The sequence below is a fragment of the Ixodes scapularis genome, unplaced genomic scaffold (assembly GCF_016920785.2).
Source record: "Ixodes scapularis isolate PalLabHiFi unplaced genomic scaffold, ASM1692078v2 PGA_scaffold4__175_contigs__length_147842914, whole genome shotgun sequence".
Lineage (NCBI taxonomy): Eukaryota > Metazoa > Arthropoda > Arachnida > Ixodida > Ixodidae > Ixodes > Ixodes scapularis.
The window spans coordinates 56,023,550-56,042,974 of NW_024609879.1; the positions used below are offsets into that span (position 1 = coordinate 56,023,550).

Sequence of the window (19,425 nt, forward strand, 5' to 3'; positions counted from 1 at the left end):
GCCATCGACGCCTGCAACGCTAGCCTTTTTCTATTTTGTTTTGGGCGGGAAGTTTCTAGAAGTGGGAGGCCCGTGCTTGAAGGTCACGTTCAATGTTTGTGGCCACAGTGATGAAACCTTCGACGGTGGTAGGCAGGCTCCGCACAAGGTCTCCGTATGAAAGTCAAGCAGGGTAAGCACTCGGCCACGCATGTGCTCGCTCGGCAGCGTGCGTGACAATATGAACTCACTTGTCAGACGTATCTGCACTGCAAAACGCGCACTTAATGCAATTCCTGCCTGACATTGCGTGACGTTCGACGGGAATCGGGGGGTGGGCGATATTTCATAATTTTTACGTTAAAGATATTTAACCAGAAAAACAGGATGGGTGATCTCTCGAGGGAGAGCGTCCTTACAGACTTTAACAGTAGTCAAAAAATGTGCTGACAGAACCCTTGCCTTGCCACGTGCCCCAGATTAGCGGATAGAAAGTTGCACTTTTAGCCCTGGGATTTTTCTGAAAAAGGTTGTGGGAAACATGTCATACCCTGTAACATTTACTGTAAAAGTTGAGAACACAGGGAATGGTCACACCTCCTGCATTTGTTTTCTAGCTGTATCATACTCATTAAACTCATTTTCCACTGGTGGCACGAGTCATGAGTCCTACATGTACGCAGGATATCCATTTCTTTTCTTTCCTTGAACTGTCAGCCAAGAACCATCACAGAGCACAAGAAAGTCAATGCCATGGGTCTTCATGATACGAAGTAGAAAGTCTTAAATTAATGAGCTGATTATCACGAAGACCACGTGCCACGGCTTCAACCACGAGCGAAACTGTGATGTCGTACAATAACTCCAGCTTCTGACTTTCACCTACCGTAAAATCCTGTAAGGGCACCCTCCCCCAAGAGATTGCCCATCTCATTTTTATGGCTAAATATCCTTTAACATGAAAATTCCGAAACATCGCCCACCTCCTGATTCCCGTTGGATGTCATGCAATGTCCGACGGGAATCGCGCATCAACGGCACGATCTGCGGTACCGGTGTGTCCGCAAAGCGAGTTCATAGCGGGTTCCCGCATTTTTGTCGGCGATCTGTGTGCATAATATTGGCTCCCGTAACATGCGAGTTGTTCCCGCATCTGTATTGCATCCTGAAATGCGAATCTGCTGTGTTCGCGATTTGGGGCATCCGTTCCCGAGTCCGTAGCGGACTCCCGTGTTTTTGTCCGCAATCTGCACGCGCGATATAGATTTTTAGTTGTAACATGCGCGAGTAATGCGATTCCGTTGCGTCCGCGATTTGCGGTATTTGTTTCTGTGACATGCGAGTTTGTAGCGAATTCCCGTGTGTTTATTGCATCGTGAAACGCTAACTTTCCGTGTCCGTGATCTGTGGTATCAGTTCCCGCGTCACAAGCTTTGTAGCGGGTGCCCCAGGGCTTATCATTAGTATTTGATAAATTTTTACTCTGGCATCCCCAAAGATAGCCCACCCCATGTTTTTTACCATTTACCTTTCCATTTTGGGTGGGCGTCCTTACGGGATTTTACAGTAGATTGTAAAACATATGAGAGGTGTACGGCACTTATTGGTTTGCTTTTTTTACTTGGCCCAACATTGTTGACCTTCTATCATGCGTCATAATTGCTTGCCCATGGAGGCTCGACACTTGCCTGACCAAATAACCATATACTTGCCAATTATTGGTCACTGCAAAGTTCCGGCAATCCACACTCTCTCTAATATAAATTATTTTGTGAATTGTTGTGTCAATATTCAAATTTTCAAATCATACACTATTCGATATTCGCTTCAAGGTGACCTGCGATACTTATACTTTTTGAAGTGTTAATTGCAGCAAGTTAGCCCTGTTGAGTGCACTTCTTACCGAGCACCGATGCACTGCAGAGAAGCAACACCCCCAAAAGAGAGCTCCACAGGTGTTGCTTTGCCGCAGTGCATCACTGCTTGGTAAGGAGCCCACTCAACGGGACTAACCCGCCGCGATCAAGATATAGAAAAGAATGAATATCGCAGTCGCATGCATAGGAGAAATGTATACTTTTAAAGTGGGACGATACACAGAAGTGCCTGATGTATTTTCCAAGAAATATAAATTTTGTGCATGTTGATGCATGCAGTGAAATTTTCAAAATTAAAATGTGGCTATTATCCAAAAGTATGTTAGGCAGGGATGACCTAACAACCTGAGTTCATCATTAGTAATTACCTTTTTGTTTTCTTTTTTTCAAGGTCGAGTTGATCGAAAAAAGGATATTTACATATAGCAAGGAGGTTTATAAACCCCCTCAATTAGGCATAGCTGGACACCTCATAGGTTTAATTGTATGTCAAATAAGATATTTATTTGCCATCCCACTTTAGGCACCGCACATTCTGATGCCAGAGCCCAAACACTTAGAAATTGACGAGTGGAGGCTAGAGAACAGCCTTCATGACTTTAAGTGGGTTTCCGTTTAAGCATGGCGTAACAGTAACAAAAGGTTTGGAGAAACGGTTTTAAATATATTTGGCCAAAACCACTACAGTTGAACCTCGATTTAACGAAGTCACCGGGAACCGCTAGTTATTTCGTTAAATCGGGAACTTCGTAAAATCGAGGAAGGGAGACCTCGCACATAGGCTGCGCGTGGAATCCTAATTTGTTCGTTAAATCGGGAAATTTGTAAAATCGGGTTTGTTAAATCGAGGTTCAACTGCAGTAATTTGCTTTGAACTCAAAATAGACTATTTACACATGCCTAAAATTGCTTCATGTTTGAAAGAGCATTAAATAAAATCCGTTCCTGATGCTAAATCTTTAGAATAAAAAAAAACGTTCAGCCTTTCCACTCTCGTGAAGAAGGAAAATCAGCAGAGCTATACTTGATACACTGCGTGCTTCTTCTTCGTCGTCGTCCGTTTTTCGTGCTGTTTCCTACGATGAATTCCCACCAATGCACCCAACTATCCATTCTTGTATTATAGCCGGAAAGGTTGGCGCCATCTACGAGCGACGGCGGAAACCATACTGGTTGTGCGCTTGCCGCCGTCGCTTATAGATGGCGGTAGCTGTCCAGGTAGGTTTGTGTTGACATACACGGACACTATCCTGGGGAACCTAGCCCTTAACAGCTCCACTGTAAAAAGAGATTTGGTTTACTGTGTTTCTAAAATGAGCATTACATGGCACCACCGTGGACAAACTCCCAGAGTTTTTAAATTCACGGGTCATTAAAAATCTAGGATTTCTTTCTGTAATGCCTCACAGAGAGGGGTTAACTTTCAAAATCGGTTGTTTAAAACCAACCACCAAGGCACATCCCCAAGAAAATCTAGTCCTTGCATATTACATATTACACATTGCATATCATTACAAACCAATCATCAACTAAAAGTTAGAGTCCCCCACTGCAGCACATCTACTTTGCTGTTGGATGTGGGGCACTAAAGTGGATGTAGCAGCTGTTGGATGTGGGGCACTAAAGTGGATTTTGAGATCCAGTTTTTATGACGCAAACATAATTTATCTACCCTAAGCGTCATAAAAAATCCAAAATTACAGCCATAAGTGGCTCTTTTCTCTAGTTAAAAGCACAACCTAACGTCGCAACACGCCCTCTTTTTTTATATATCTATATCTCGAAGAAGGGGCATACTGCAATGTTCGGTCCCAATTACAAGGGCAAAAGAGAGCACGCATAATTTTATTGGATAAAAATAAACAAATGGGGGTTAAATCTGATAAACTATATTTAATCTAAAGTAAAAAAGAAGTAAAAAAATATTAAAGAGGACACTTAAGATTGCTTTTGTGTAGGAATGCAAAAGCATTCCTACATGCAGTGCATTCGTACAACAAGCGTGCCACATCTTTCATTTTCACATGGCGCTCTGGTGGTGACATCACGCTCCCCCACTGCGCAGGCGTGGCAAACTCCGTGGGCATCACGGCTTCCATGACGATGCATCTGCACTACTGTGCTTTTCTTGTGTTTTATTTTATATTATTTTATTTCTGAGGCACGTCCGCTTTGATCTTGAGCGGCCTCGCCGGCTCCCGTGACGGACCATCTGCGTTGCTGTGCTTTCGGACAATGGGAATTTAACTGCCATTTCACTGTTACAGACGGTTACAGACAATGCCAGGTTCGCTCCATGGGACCCCCCCCCCCCCCCCAGTTGAAGCTTCCACATTAAAAAAACATGTGGTGAGGTGGTGCAAGTCACCGTCCAACAGTCGCCATGCATCCGTTCCTCCGTCCATCTATCCTGTTTCGGAAACCCTATATTTAAAAAAAACTTTCAGCCTTTCTACTCTGGTGAAGAAGGAAGAGCGGCGGAGCTGTAGCTTCTGTTCTCGGTGGTGGCTTTCCAGGCGAGCAATCTGCTCTTCTTTTGCAAGGGAATCTGAAGCGCTTGACGCAGTGGAAACTTAGGCGATAGTTCCACAACATGCGATTGTGGAACCATTCGCGCTGTTGCGCAAATTGCCGCTCGTTCCGTTCCTGCTCTTCTTCCTCCGAAGAAATGTTGCCACCATCTATGAGCAACGGCAGCAACCAGTTGTCTGGTTGCCGAAGCTGGAAAGGTTGCCGCGATCTATGAGCGACGGTGGCAAGCAGACAACCGGCAAACAAAACACTCTGGACAGCTACCGTCAGTTATGAGCGATGGCGGCAACCAGAGTGTTGTGTCAACGTTTGTTTGGTACCGGGCACGATCTTGGGGAAACTAGCTCCGCTGTAAAAGGAAGCGAGCGAAACTGAAACCACGGAGACGGCTCCTGCTCAGATTGGTCGCAAGTGCGCATGCATACTGTTGTCGCTTGGAAAGAAGGGAAACAAACTACAGAGCAACGACGCCTGCACGCGAGCTACGCATTCATCCTTTTGTCACCTTCTCGCAGTTTGTATTTCAAATGCGGCTATCAAACAGTTAGAAGCATGTTTTGGTTGCGATTCGAGATTAGATTGCACCACGATCGTGATTAAATCTGCATGCTATAAGGTTTATGGCATTCATTACTTTTTATTTATTGTTTTCTAGCCTGTGCATTAGATCTTTGTGGAGTGGTAGGACCAAAAGTGCTTCTTACATGGTCTGTCTAACATCACCGCACTAACATTAGGAGAAAGAAACGGCTTTTTTGTCAGCTTTGCGCCGGTTGCGCGTCTTTCCCTGAATATATTGAATATTCGAGTGATTGAATACTAAGCATTTGATTCGCGAATTGAAATATTTGGGAACCTACTATCCGATCTGCATTCGCATATTCGAGTATTTGCACACCCCTACTTTTCGCGCCTCCTTCTTACCCCCCACCTCAATCGATTGGTATTGCCTTCCCACAGTCGTTGTTTCAATTACTAACAGCGCTGATTTTAGAATTGCAACAACTAATTTGTTAAAATAATGTTTCGCAGTAATTTTTTAATTTTTTTTATTTTGTGTATTTTTTTTTTTTTTTTAATGTTTATGTAACAGTGCCCACTCCTCTCTGTAATGCCTTTGGGCCCCGAGAGGAAAAAAAAATTAAATTAAATCCATGTGCCGACTTTTCAGACTGATGTGCACGTCGGAAGAATTGTTCTGGACACTGTGCCCAAAACACACGCTCGTATTTTTGTCTACATACCTCAAATGTGCATCCGTAGTCCTTCATCGTACAACACCAGGGCTTCAGTTCACACTCGTCGTAATGCAAAGCCAACTGAAACAAAGCCAGAACACAAGTTAATCACTGCGCGGCAATTCATCCGCTCACTTCGCAGCAAGGTCAGGACTGACGATCACAAACGGGCAGTCGGGTAATGATTATAGTACATTACCGTATTTGCACGAATATAACGCGAGTTTTTTTGTTTTTTTTCGAAATTACGTGCTCCAAAACGCACCTCGCGTTATATTCGGAATCGAGTTCAACCACGAGGCGCGAGAGTCTGGAGAAAGCCAGAGGAGAAAGCCATCCCTCCGGCTCAATGCAAAATATCCCGCGGGAAAAGCAGTGGGGGTGTGAAAGGGAATTTATTAGCTATTGGGCCACGTGAAGGGGCGAATAGAAAACATAAAAAAACATTTTTATCGCTTTTGTGTTTGTACAACGCGGGCACGCCGCAGAAACTCAGCGCGCGCGCGAGCCATGCGGGAATGCGGGCACTGGCCAATTCGAGCCAAGCCAAGCCGGGCCAAGTCAAGTCAACACAAGCCAAGCTAAGACTGGCCAAGACCACCAACTGCGTTTACGCAATCGTGCAACACGAGGCATTTGTTTATGCAGAGGGACCAGAACAAGAAGTGTGATCGTGTATCGGATTCAGCCAACACCACCTGGACAGAAGGCCTCCAAACGCGTCATCATAGTCAGATCGATCGAGGCGAGAGATTGGGCACGAGTGCTGCGTCAGTGTTCGGCTGCGGCTCGTGGCCAATCAGCGCGTCGAAGGTCGGGCTCGGGTCCAATAGCCGACCGAGTGCGATCCAACTGCGATGACGTTTCATAGAGGAAGAAGAAACCATGCGGAGGCCTTCTGTCTAGGTGGTGTTGATTCAGCAGTCTTTTTTTCTGCCTGCGCATTGTTTAGCTTCCGCTCCAAAGTGATCTGGTGTTTGTGTGTTGGTGATTCTGCTTCGTGCCTTGCTTGGATTGTGGGCTGCGCACGCACAGAAGAAAAAGGAACTACCAGACAAGCAGGTGCTGTGCTGCTGCTTATCTGCGTATTCGCCAAGTGGATTGTAAACGGAAGGGCCTGAGCAGTGAGGATGAATGCAGTCAAAACATAAACTGATATTTCTTCTATTTCCATTGACTTTTCACATCTGCTATGCCCCTGAGTGTGAGAAATTGACGAGGCCTCAGTTTGTGTTATAATAGTTATATAATATTTTTTTTTCTTTTTGAGGGCATCAAAACCTGCCCTCGCTTTATATTCGTGGTCGCGTTATATTCGTGCAAATACGGTAACTTGCATAATGAACGCATCCTTCAGAATTGCTGACCCGTGAAAAGAGCTCAAATGTAAATGAAAACAACGCAACACGGACCCAAAGGTGGGGGTCGAGCAAGAAGCGGGACCACTGTTCAAACACCCCTCTTCCAGAAATCGCGCTACGGTATACAGTTATACAAGTGTAATCTATTAGAAACATTTGGTGAGCATTACCAACGATGGAAGCGGCATTTGGCCCTTTGTAGCAGGTTCTGTAGTAGGCAAAATATTGGTTTGGAGCAGCCACTAAAGCTTTTGGAGCAGATGCCAACATCTGTTAGCACATCACTTGAAAATAAAAGAAGTTGATGCACCTCTAAATGAGTTCATCTATATGATAATGACTGACAGTTCCTCTTTGATGCTGGAATGTATTACTTATTGCTATTTGTGATAAAAATACATAGGACACAAAGGGAACACATAGCCTTCTTTTTAGAAATATGGCTATGGTCAGAGTAGGGTCCATTTACAATAGGTACAAAAAATGGTTGAAAAATAAATTAGCCCAGAACCTTCACTTGGAATGAAGCCTCTCTCTCCCATTTCCCATTTTACATTCTGTAGTTTAACTAGCCTATAAATATCATTTCTGGAAAATGAAAGCAAGAACCAGCAGGAAAGTGGAAAGCTGGGCCAGTTGGTTCATATTCAAATATACAAAAGCAACAAAAACGACAGGGACAACGAAGAGTGGAAAATATAAGCAGTTGTAGAGTGCTTAATCCTCGCGACAATCAATGAAACCCTTTTATAAAATCCAACTCCTTCCCTGAAAGGGCAAAGGAGGCTTCGCAGATGCATTCATTTCCTTTTGCCCTAATCTCGAATTCCCTCTAAACTTCTCGGCACACATTTCCTTTGTATTTCGCTAGAATCTTAACATCATGCAGAACTGGTGAGCTTGGGCAACGACTACAATGGATGGCGAGATTACCGGAAGGGTTTGCTTTCATGGCTGCCGCATGTTTGTGCGCGCGGCCCTTGACACACCTACCCGTCTAACCAATGTACACGGAGCTGCAAGTCAGCGGTTCTGCTGGCTTGCGGTTCTGTGTAATTGCGGTTCTGTGCTCTTTAGGTGGCTGCGGACAATTGGTTCTGCAGCACAGACATACCATTTCATCGGGGGCCGAGAATACCACAGGAACTTTAAAATGCTGTGCAACTTTCCTTAAATTATGGGACATGGCACGCATGTAAGGAACAAATGCCGGTCTCATTTTAGGCTTTTCTTTTGCCTGTTGGTTTGCCCCTTTCAGTTTCTTTAACAATCCTTCTGCTACTTCAGCCAGGCAGCTTTATAGGAGACCTGCCTTTTGTAGGCATGAAATCTGTAAATTAAAACTGTTTTGGACACAATGTTCGCAAGATTTTTTTAAAAACGCCCCCAGACTTGTGTTAACAATGCCCCTTTCGACTATTCATGAGTGAGCAGAATGGAACGGCAGGATGCCTTTCTCTGATCCTGGCTCGTACGCCCAACATAATGCGGCCCTCCAGAAAGCATAGTTTTAGGTCTGGGAACTGCAGTGTCCCTTCTACAGGCTTCTCATGAGTGAACCTCAAACCTTCAGAGAATGAGCAAAACACATAAAGCATCCCAGGACCACATCGAGCATCTCAGGACATACCTGAGATGCTCGATGTGTTCTTTCATCAGCTAAACCAATTAAGTGCAGAAAATGCCCCGTGACTTCCACTTTTAGTATGTGTATTTGAGGTTGTAAGCATTCGAGCCTTCGACTGTGCTTTGACCCAAGTAAAACAAACAATATGATGAGTATAGAGACAGTGAAATAGATATTCGTACCATTTTTCTTTCCTTCGACTTCTCTGATTATTAGGGTCGACCAATCATTTAATACTTTTGTTTTTTACTTTAATAAGCCTTTCTTGGTGCAAGTGTGGCGCAATTTTGAGCGAAAAGGTGCAAGATGTAGCAGACTTTCGTTCATGGTGCAATTTGGCACAAATAACACAGCACTTCCATCACTGCCTTCCTATAATGTTGTTGGCATCTGCAAAATTTGCGTCACGAAAATATCTTAAGAATACCGATGGAGTACCCAGGGGTCACATATACAGTCGCCGACCGATTATTCGGACTTCGCAGGGACCGAAAAAACGTCCGAATAATAGAGCAGTTAGAAAAATCAGCAGATTGAAAAACTTGCCTTTATTACTTCCAAGTGGGCTTAAAAAAGCCGTAAACAGTGCCTTGTTTTAGGTTACGCCTCCGCTTCCGTTCGACAGCTTTCTGTTAGCTTAAGAATCGCTGCCTTCTTTCCTAGCGTTATGGTCGAGTAGCAGAAGAATAGATGGGGCCATGACGCCCAAGCCAGCGTTGTCCGAATGAGATCAGAGGCGCAAATCCACGAGCGCAAAATGGCGACTGGCGACGCCAAGGAATGAAAAACAAAGCAAAATGATAATAATGATGATGATGATGATGACGTGCAGCTAAATGGGAAAAAAAGGGCTAGCATAGCGTCACCTAGCGGTAGGACTCGGAAGTGCTCAAGTAGCGCTGCCAAACCAAGCCAATCCATTGGCAGACTACATAGAATTCAAAATGGCCGCTTCTCAATGGTGTTTTCCGCTGATCGCTCGCGACGATTTTGTCCGAATAATCGAACTTTCCGACTTTAAGCTGTCCAAAACATTGGTCGCGAATATACACTATTTCTATGGGGTTCCGCCTTTAGGTCCGAAATATAGAACAAGTCCGAATTATCGAAGTCTGAAAAAACGGTTGGCGACTGTAACTCATTTGAACCATGGTACTGTTGTGCTCTACCTTTGAAAGTTGCTGTCCTGAGACGACAATATTTTGTAGAATGGCACCTGGTTTGTGGTAACGCATTGTCTTTTTTTTTTTTTTTTTTTTTTAAGAAACAGGGTTTAGTAGTTACCTCGTAAACGTGCACGTAACTGGGGCATGGAATTTCAACTTCGTTTAAATGCAGAGTTACATGCTAACAGAAGCTAACCCAGATTTTGCATGCGTGTCTGGCGTGGCACCGCCCCCAAAGCGGAAGGGGACGATTTCCCAAAAAGAAAAGATTGGAGAAGGCGGCCCAAGTAGAAAGAGACGGGTTGCCCTTCCGACTTTTCAAATGTGAAGAAGTTATAATAATCAGGCAAGTGACAAATATGCTTAAAGTAGAATACATAGGCAGTTCTAGGGACCCTCTCCTTCTCAAAATTATGATCCCCCCCCCCCCCCCAAATGTGACAAGCTGCAGGGTCCTCGAGCAGAGTGTGGGAGCTCCCTACCTCCCCCAGCAAGATGCCATCGGTGCCACAGAACTCACACCCGACCACCCTCTCTGGGCAGTGTGTCCTGTGATCCTGCAGTGGAAAAAAAAAACAGTGGTTACTTTATTTATTTAATGATACTGCAGCTCTCCACTGAAAGCCATGAATGAGTGGTTTACAATGTTCCAAGAGTGAGAAAAAAAAACATGATCACACAAAAAGCGGTCTAGAGAATATGCAGTTAAGTGCAGCAGTCAATTTTTTTAATTCAAGAAATACTACCGTATTTACTCGAGTAATAGCCGCACTGTTTATGAAGAAAACCTGAGGGTTCGCTTTACCGCCGAGCACGCGGATTGCCAATCACCGCGATCGACGGCATGATTCCAGCGGTTCACAGGACAGAGATAACGTCTTCGCGCGAAGATACCATCTGACAAGGTTGCATTTGTATGCAGACTCGTGTTCTTGATCTAATCATTCGCTATGTTACTTATGTGCAACGCGATGATTGGCTCTATATCTGCTTTGCGGGAGAGTAAACACATGCACCTTGTTCATAAATAGTGCGGCTTTTACTCGAGTAAATACGATACATCCTTTTCAAGAAAATGCAAATTGTGTATTGCTCAAGAAAAAAAAAAAAAAATTAACATTTGAAAATCCTGTGTTTCAATTTGCGTTGCTCAACTGACCTGGTGTGAGTGATCCTGAGCAATTCAGTGGATTAAAAAGTGATACTTTTCCAAGGCTAATATTAAATTTGCCAGAGAGGCCCAACATACTGCCGTACTGCTCTGCTGCATCACTTTTGAGAGGGGTCCCTCGGCTCGTATAATTCGAAAATTAAAAAGTTTGAGGACCTCTGCATTACATAACGGCTAACGGCCGAGGCTCGACCGCACCTTTCTGTCAACAGCGTCGTACGGAAACCCGAGTTGACAGATTGCCGAGCGCCGCACTCACGTTGAGCAGTTCCTTGTGGAAGTTGAGTCCGCAGTGCTCGCAGGCCAGGGGCCTCTTGGCACAGACGCTGCCCAGGTGGCTGAACAGATCCTTGGAGAGCACCTCTTCCTCACACAGGGGACACAGCTTCTTCATGTACGGGCAGTCCCGGATGTGGTTCTGCCGGGGGGGAGGAGACGGCAGGCAAGTCGCGGCGTGCCTCGGCGGTAGGCGGCCTGGTAACTGTCTAGGCTGGCTCACACGTTTGCGTTTTTACTGCGATCGAGCGCGTTCTGATCTCTCGTAACCACTTAACACGCTGGCAAAGTGGTGCCATCTGTCGGATAGAGCTGAAACGCATCCAACCCGCACCTTGACAGGGGACCACGAATCTCAGCATTTGGAGACTTCTTTCGAAATCACCCGTAGGCATTTATTTACGCTCGCGTATCTTTCGGCCTGTCTTGGAGAGTCTAGAGTTTTGAGAGTTTTGTCCCTTTCCTTTTTGAGATGCTTGCAGTTCCATAGAAGGTTTGCCGACGCTGGGTGGCGTCTTCAGAGTCGGAAGCAGTCTAGTTGATAATACATGGGCTGGGAGCATTCCAGGTCTACCCGATAGACAGTGTACCAACGTCTTAGGTGGTTACGAGACATCTCAACAAAATCGGTCACGGTCAAACGCAGGTGTGTGAACCAGCCTCCGCTGCAAAGACAGTCGTGCACTCGCAGCTCAAGCAACCCAGGCATCTCAGAAAGGCGTGTGTCACGAGAATGAGAAAGCAAAATTTAGGCTCCCCTTGTTACCCTCGTACTTAAAATATTTTCACGGTTAAAGACTGCTTCGAGGAAATGACCGTTGAGAGCCCCAGATAAACACAGATTTCTCCCAATTTCACTTGGCATCAACAACTGGACCTCAAGCACCAACCTTATCAAGACGGATACTTTTTCTTCTTTGTTCCCTTCCAAGTGCAGAGCATTTTTGGAAATGTGATTTCTGTGGTTCCCTAGCTTCTGCTAGTTATAACACGGGGCATTTCGCAAATGACTGAGAATAATCTAGAAATAAATAAAAAAAGTGAAAGCCGTTTACAACTCCCTGTAACGCCGAATTGGAGCACAGCTCTTGAGGAGGAGGAGGAAAGGGTTCTGGGGGGAGGGTAGACCCTTCCTCCTCCTCCTCCCCTCATTCTTTAATATGCTCCGGGGGGTCACCTGACCTTGGGGGGAGCAGGTCACGTGACCTCGGGGGAGGTGTCACGTGACTTCGGGGGAAGGGGGTCACGTGACCTCGGCGAGGGGGCCACGTGACCTCGGGGGGTCACGTGGGGGTCACCTTGGGGGTCACGTGACCTTGAGGCAACCTCGGAAGGGGTCACGTTACCTTAAGGTAACCTGGGGGTCACGTGACCTTAAGGTGACCTTGGTTACGCCAACGGCGACGCCGCTCAAGCCGGAAACGGGCGCCTAAGAGCTGCGCTCTAAAAAGATTCGGGAAATAAAGAAACAATTTTTTGAGGTAATGCCGTGGACCACAGCAGACGTCAGTGTAAGGAGGAAAAGCGATCATTAGCAATGTAACTACCTAAAATCCTCTAATTAACTTCTTAAACATTCACTCTTTCTGGCACACTCCAATCACAGTTAGTCGCCCGTCCTCAAAATATGCTATAGTAGTTCTTCAAAGCCCGCAAGCTAAATTCTTACACTATTCAGTAATGCAGTTAGGCTGTTTAGAGTCCGCCATATCGAAGCTAAGTGGAAGAAGCACTGAAAGCTGCGCGCCCGAGTACAGATTGTAGTGAGCGCACTTTGCTTTGACCACGAGACTCTTAACACAGGTTATTTGCTTACGACCGAGTTCTTGTGCTGTCCTACAACAAGAGATCACGCTGGCGCCGTTTAAGGGGTGGGGCCAATTTACGTACTATCTAAGAGATACTAGTATGTAAACTGTACGCTTCCATCATTCTTTCGCGTGTTGGTTTCGGTATATCGGACTACTTACGGCATAAATTTGCCAGAGAATAGGGTGAAACAGAATTTAGATGTCTGAATTCTCACAACAGCTTCGGCACAGCATTTTGACGACGGGCAACAAATGTCTAGCTGGAATGTGCCAACTAGGCCGAATTTTCAGAAATTAATTAGTGGACTCGAGGTAATTATTTTGCTAATCAGTCAGCCACGGTCATGTGCGAGCATGTGAACCACATGTTTGTCAAAGTTTCGTCCATTTATGCCATCTTCCCCTGGCTTTCAGACGCTTTCAGTGTTCCGATGAATCAATCGAGGAGAAAAACTTGGTATTCTTTTACATAGAAGTGACTGAACCGCATTCCAAAGCTGCTGCATTGTTCCGAAAAGCCTAATAAATAAAAGTACATTTTGATACGGATATTTCATTATAAGACAATAATTACCATTGGAAACAACAAATTGGAGGAACCGCTGCCTTTCAGTTAAATTGGGGATTTCTTTCGTTGAAAAGTGCCGGGCAAGGAACTACTTGGTACTTAAGATTTTATGTTTTCCCGCATCATTTTTTCAAGAATCACGTTTTAATGTGACTTTGGACTTATTAGACAACATAAACATCCAAATTATAATCAAAAAGACAAAAAAAAAAGGCTGGAATAACGCTTAGCATCCGCATTTCGCTCGCAAGAGACATTTGAATGGGAAGTACAAATGCCCCCCCCCCATTGACCGGCGGGCACTTTGACGAAGCTGAGCTTGCCTTCAGAGCTGCCACAGTGTCGCTGAACCTACAACCGTGAATGCTTTGTGAGCACAGCACCGTGAAATCCTTCAGCGAATTCCACACAGTATCGTCCGGCACAATCTGCAGAAAAGAGAAAAAGAAAGGCATGAATACACCTGCACCATTCGAAAACCTTTTTTGCAGATTTTAACCCCTTGTCTACTTATATTTTTTCAAGGAACGTACAACAAAACTTCATTTTAAAGAGGCAAATCGCATCAAAATAAAGCAAGAGCATTTCCTTGATTTTCAGGTGTGGTAACTTTCTCTAAATAAGGACTTCTGATCTCATAGTCCTCTTCAGTAGGTCTTCACAGTGTGATAGCGCTGAAAACATTCAAGAAGGTGGAGAGCCACCTTGATGGCAGTTATGAAAACGATTTGCACTGTTTTCATCACTCCCATTACTGTCCATCGAACTATCATCTGATTCCGAATACAGTCAAACCTCGATGTAACAAACTTCTATGTAACGAAACCCTCGATGTAACGAAGTACACAACTTTTTCTAACCGCAAGCGTATGCACACCTTGTATTTTTTACCTCTATGTAACTCCCGTTTGCCAAAATTTCGATATAACGCAATTTCATGGACAATTTGTCACAAACTTTTGGGTCCCAAAGGAGGTTTTGAAAAGCACATGCGCTGAAACGGGCCCCCGATAAAGCGCAAAGGGTGAAACGAACCGAATCTGGCGAGTGTGGTGTACAGAACGGATACTAGAGGACACGAGAGCCACCGCCGTTTCGTCCGTCGGCTTCGTTCGCGCTGAGTAGTTCGTTTCGAGGTCTAACTAAAAGCGTGTGTTTCTCGTCCTGGGCGATGGAGCCTCGAAGGCGATGGAGCCGCCCCTGACAATGTCGATTACGAAGACTTTCTGTACGCCGACTCTGCTGTCATTGCGACGGAGGAGGTGACCGACAAGGCGACAGCTAGTGATGTTCGTAGGAACTCACAAGACTGGGACGACATCGAGGCCGATGAGCAAGACACCTGCGATGTGCCCAGTAACCGTGAAGTGGTGGTCGCGATAATTGTCTTGAGGCGGTTCGGGATCCCGCAGCAAAACGGAGACGCAATGCAGGCCGTCTGGCTATGCAAACGTCGTGTGATGCCAATAATACCGTATTTATTCGAATATAAGGCGGTCACGATTATAAGGCGAGGGGGCAGTTGATGGACTCAAGAAAAAGAAAAAAATATCATCATATTGCTATACTGAGCTTTGAAAATAAGGCGGGGTATGATTTTGAGACTACGGATTTTGGAAAAAAAACCTCGCCTTATATTCGAATAACTACGGTAATGCCAAGAGTGGCTCAGAAAAAGGTGATGGACTACTTTCAACCGAAATAGAGGCATCCTCGGTGAGCTTTGTTCACCCGAGAAACATTTATGGAAACTTTCTTTAACGTTAGCCTCGAATTTCTCTGTAGCGAACTATCAATGTAACGAAGTTAATTCTGAATTTTACCGACTTTGTTACATCGAGGTTTGACTGTAATCAGAAAGGCTGCAAAGTTTGTTGTCAGATATGCCTGACCATTCATCACTTTCAAAAACAAGTTTTTGGATCTTCTCGTCGGCTAAAGTGGACCTCTGCGCAGAAGCCACGTTGTTTTGATGCAAACGCTTACCTAACATGAACTTCTTTTTTCCTGGCTCAATGGAGCGCTCTTTCTGCGTCAAACAGCAACACAAATAAGCAAACAACCCAAGGCAAGGCAACAAGGGTGGTGCTGCCATCTGCCGGAGAGCGTGCTAAACAAGCACTGAAACCAAAACCCGAGTAAAACTCGTGCTTTATGGTCCATAAAGGGTGCAACGAGTGGCACTCGTGATTAGTAGGCAAGGGGTCAAAAGGCCACAATACAACTACCGTAAAATCCTGTAAGGGCACCTTCCCCCGAGAGACCGCCCATCTTGCTTCTCTGGCTAAATATCCGTGACATAAAGATTCCGAAACATCGCCCACCCCCCGATTCCCGTTGGGCATTATGCAATGTCCGACGGGTATTCCATCAAGCTGGTACGTGTGATAAGCGAGTTCCTAGCGAGCTTCCACATCTTTTTGTCTGCGATTCACGCGCGCAATATCGGTTCCCATGGCCCGAGAGTTTGTGGCCGGTTTCCACGTGTTTCTGTTAGATCCGCAGCATGCGGAATCCTTTCCCGTGAGTTTATCATGTTCTGAAAAGCAAATTTGCTCTATCCGCGATCTGTGGTATAAGTTCCCGTGTCACGTGGTTTGTAGCGGGTGCCCCTGTGTTTATCATTAATTTTAGGGGCGAAGCTCCTTAGGGTCTAGCTTTGTCCGTCCGGCATCCGTGCTCACATCGATTGCCATTCCATCTGTCTTCTTAAAAAAAGAAAAAATTTTTGCGAAGTCGACACGATTTGAACCTGTGCGGGGAGACCCCAATGGATTTCTAGTGCATTGCCTTGACCACTCGGCCACGACTGCGGGACGAGTAGGGGGCTCTGAGATGTGGTAGTAACTCAAGAGCTGGGGATGTCATGGATGAAACGTTGCATGTAGCCGCTCAACGTCTATACAGGAGAGGGCTACCTATGAACAAAATCAGTCTCATCAGCACCACCAGAGCTTCGCCCCAATCAACATCATTCACCATGTGGAGATGCGGTCATTTTTGATAAAGCTTCGCTGACTCATCTTCAAAGATCGCCCACCCCGGGTTTTTCACCATTTATCTCTTCATTTCGGGGGGTGCCCTTATGGGATTTTATGGTATGCTGGAAAATATTCCGGAATACTTCAACTGCATTGCAGCACTTTAATGCAGTAAGACCTTCCCCCCTTAAACCTTTGTGGCCCACTCTATCTGAGCCAACAGCTAAATCATTAAGTCAATCTTCTAGACGAAAACTGACAAAAACTCATAAGAGAGTGCAGACCCTTTAAATATGTATTCTCATGTAGCTAGAAAGAATCAGTCCTTAATTCATTTCAGGAGCATGCTCACAATTATTGTAATCCAACTTCTCGATGAGCTCGTATGGCCATAATTTACACCGCACACCAATACGCCACGGTTGAGATTTGGCGTTTCCGGGTTTTATTTTTCTTAGAATTAAAGGGTGCCCTTTTGGGGCTCATTGTCTTCAACAGGTTCAGTCTTTTTCGATTTGTGTTTTCGGTGTCGGACAACAGTTTGCTGTTTACGTGGAAGAAAGCAGGACACGAGCCTGGCATTGCCCAACCTCCGAGGAACACGGGTGTGACCCAAAAACTCGGGAAATCGTCCCGGTACCGAAAACAAATGTAAACGAGGGGTTCCCGACGAAAAAAGCCGCCTCGCAGACAATTCAGTGCGGGTCCGTGTTAAACAAAACTGAAGATAGAGATTCCTCCCAGGGAAGCTTGGGTTCTCCTGATTCAGGAACAGCTTCATTTCAGGGTTTTTTGGTTTTCCCTGATTCTGACCAACCGACTCGAGGGTTAATTTCCAGTGTTTATCGATATAGATAGAAAACACGGAGCACCAGTCATGGTTTGTCTGCTATTATTATTCAGCCTGAGTCACAGGAATGTTGTCCAGATAGGATGAACCATTTGATGAACTGGGGCAATAGTTCTCAAGCATGGATGTGTCGAGGACCCCCTGGGGACCCTTTAAAGTGATGGGGGACCCCATGCCAGCAGGGGAAGGGGGCCCATAAAATGAGACAACTCATTGTAGTGTGAAAAGAGCATCTTTTACTGTTATAGACAGGACAAGTGAGAAACATCAATCGAAAGGATTGACATGACTAGATGATGATGGCTGTACCCTTTATAACATTTATAACAGGCAGTAGCCTTGCACCACCTAACCAAAGTCAACAACTTTTTTTTTTTTTCCAAGAGATGGAGGGGGGGTGCTAAGCCAAGGGCTTTGTGGACCTCAAGATGGCTTTGCGAACCTCAGCGTGATTGCGGAACCCTATTTAAGAACCACTGCTAGGGTTATGGTTGATCCATCCTGACTATACTACTCTGTGTGTGATGCAAACCTTGGTTCCCCAGTGCATGAGAACCTACTCTGGCCCAGGAGACAGGCAGTTGCTGGGCACCGATTTTCCACAATTTGGTTCAGTGTGTATAGAAGTACCAGCCGCATGTCGTAAAATACTGAGCGTATGCCCCCCCTTTCCCCTCTACTTTTGAAACAATCCAAATATATTGAGTGCCCACCCCAGCACAACACAACTTCCAAGCCGAAAAAGCTCAACGAGGTGCTCGTTCACTGCCTCTCCGAGAAGACGGTGCAAAGCGGTGAAGCTTTCTGCATGTGCACCAGTGTAAAGTGGTAAAGCTTGACATGGGAGTGCAGGCACAAAGCCGGGTTGACGAGAGAGGTGTAGCTGCTTTAAAAATGAAAGGTTGCACCAGAACCCTGTACTGACCATGCTCCGTCAGATCAAACAAGGGCCTGTCCTACCATGTGGCCCTCCTGCTTGTCTGCACTTGGACCTAACAGGCACTCGCCCCCATTTTTTTGTAGTTATATATTTTTGCATGGGTCTTTGCTCGGTATTTGATGGCATTCCTCTTTTTCATTGCTGTTGGGGGACTGTGAGGTCGCCCCACCTAAAGCACCCAAATAATAAAGATAGCAACACCTTCTATCTCCTCCAGCATGCACACTTTCTTCTTTGTTTTTCACTCTCCTGCAGTTGCCGCCATCATGATTGTCCCAGAACAGAAGGCGCCATTCCTACGCTTGATTGCATTGCAAGTCGGAGCACAGTCAAAGGCAAAAAGACATGCAAACGCATACGCCCAGACTAAAAGTGCACTGTCACGGTGCACTTTCTGGATCTGATTGGATTTGCCATGAAGAACATGCCCAAAGAAAGATGCCGAGAGCTGTGACGTCGTGCTTCTGGCGTCTTTTGACAGGGGTTGTCGGCTAATAGCCTCTGCTGAGCTCTGAAGGCACACCAAAGGCTAGAGGCCAACAACCCTAAACCCTCTCTTCTTTTTCACCACTGCACACACTCTTTTATGGCAATTTCTTGCTCTCCCGCACTCGCCCGCCATCAAGATCATCCCAGGACAGCGACATCAAAGGATGTTGCTACTTTTCTGCACCCAGGGGCCGTAGCGATATTTTGATGATGATGATTGGGGGTTTGGTGGAGCAGCAGCAACGAAAGCTTTAGTGCACCAAGCTGAACCCTAGCCGCACCTTGTCGGTCCAGGTCTCGTTGCCGTCGACGGGGCAGAGCAGCACGCTGCGGCTGCGCATGAGCTCTTCCTTGCAGCGCTCGCAGAAGGCGTGGCAGCAGACGGCGCGATAGATGACGGGGCAGACGGCTCGGCACAGGGCGCACGCCAGGTTGCGGGGCAGCGGCAGCTGGAACTCGAGGCGCACCTCGCACGGGAGGCCCGGGAAGCCCCGCAGCACCGTCTGCGACATCCTCCCCGCCTGGACCTCCCTCCAACGCTGCGTATCATGGGTCATGC

General features: G+C 45.9%; 1 protein-coding gene across 1 annotated transcript in view; it reads right to left on the reverse strand.

The window, feature by feature from the left end:
• The window catches only part of LOC115331832 (TNF receptor-associated factor 5), a 38,828-nt gene extending 19,403 nt beyond the window's left edge, over window positions 1-19,425 (reverse strand). The window contains exons 1-5 of the mRNA XM_029994083.3: window positions 19,148-19,425; window positions 13,930-14,034; window positions 11,211-11,369; window positions 10,263-10,337; window positions 5,633-5,707 (exon numbers count right to left, since the gene is read on the reverse strand). Coding sequence (XP_029849943.1) covers window positions 5,633-5,707; window positions 10,263-10,337; window positions 11,211-11,369; window positions 13,930-14,034; window positions 19,148-19,423 — 690 coding nt within the window. The 5' untranslated portion in view covers window positions 19,424-19,425. The remainder of the gene's footprint in view (window positions 1-5,632; window positions 5,708-10,262; window positions 10,338-11,210; window positions 11,370-13,929; window positions 14,035-19,147) is intronic.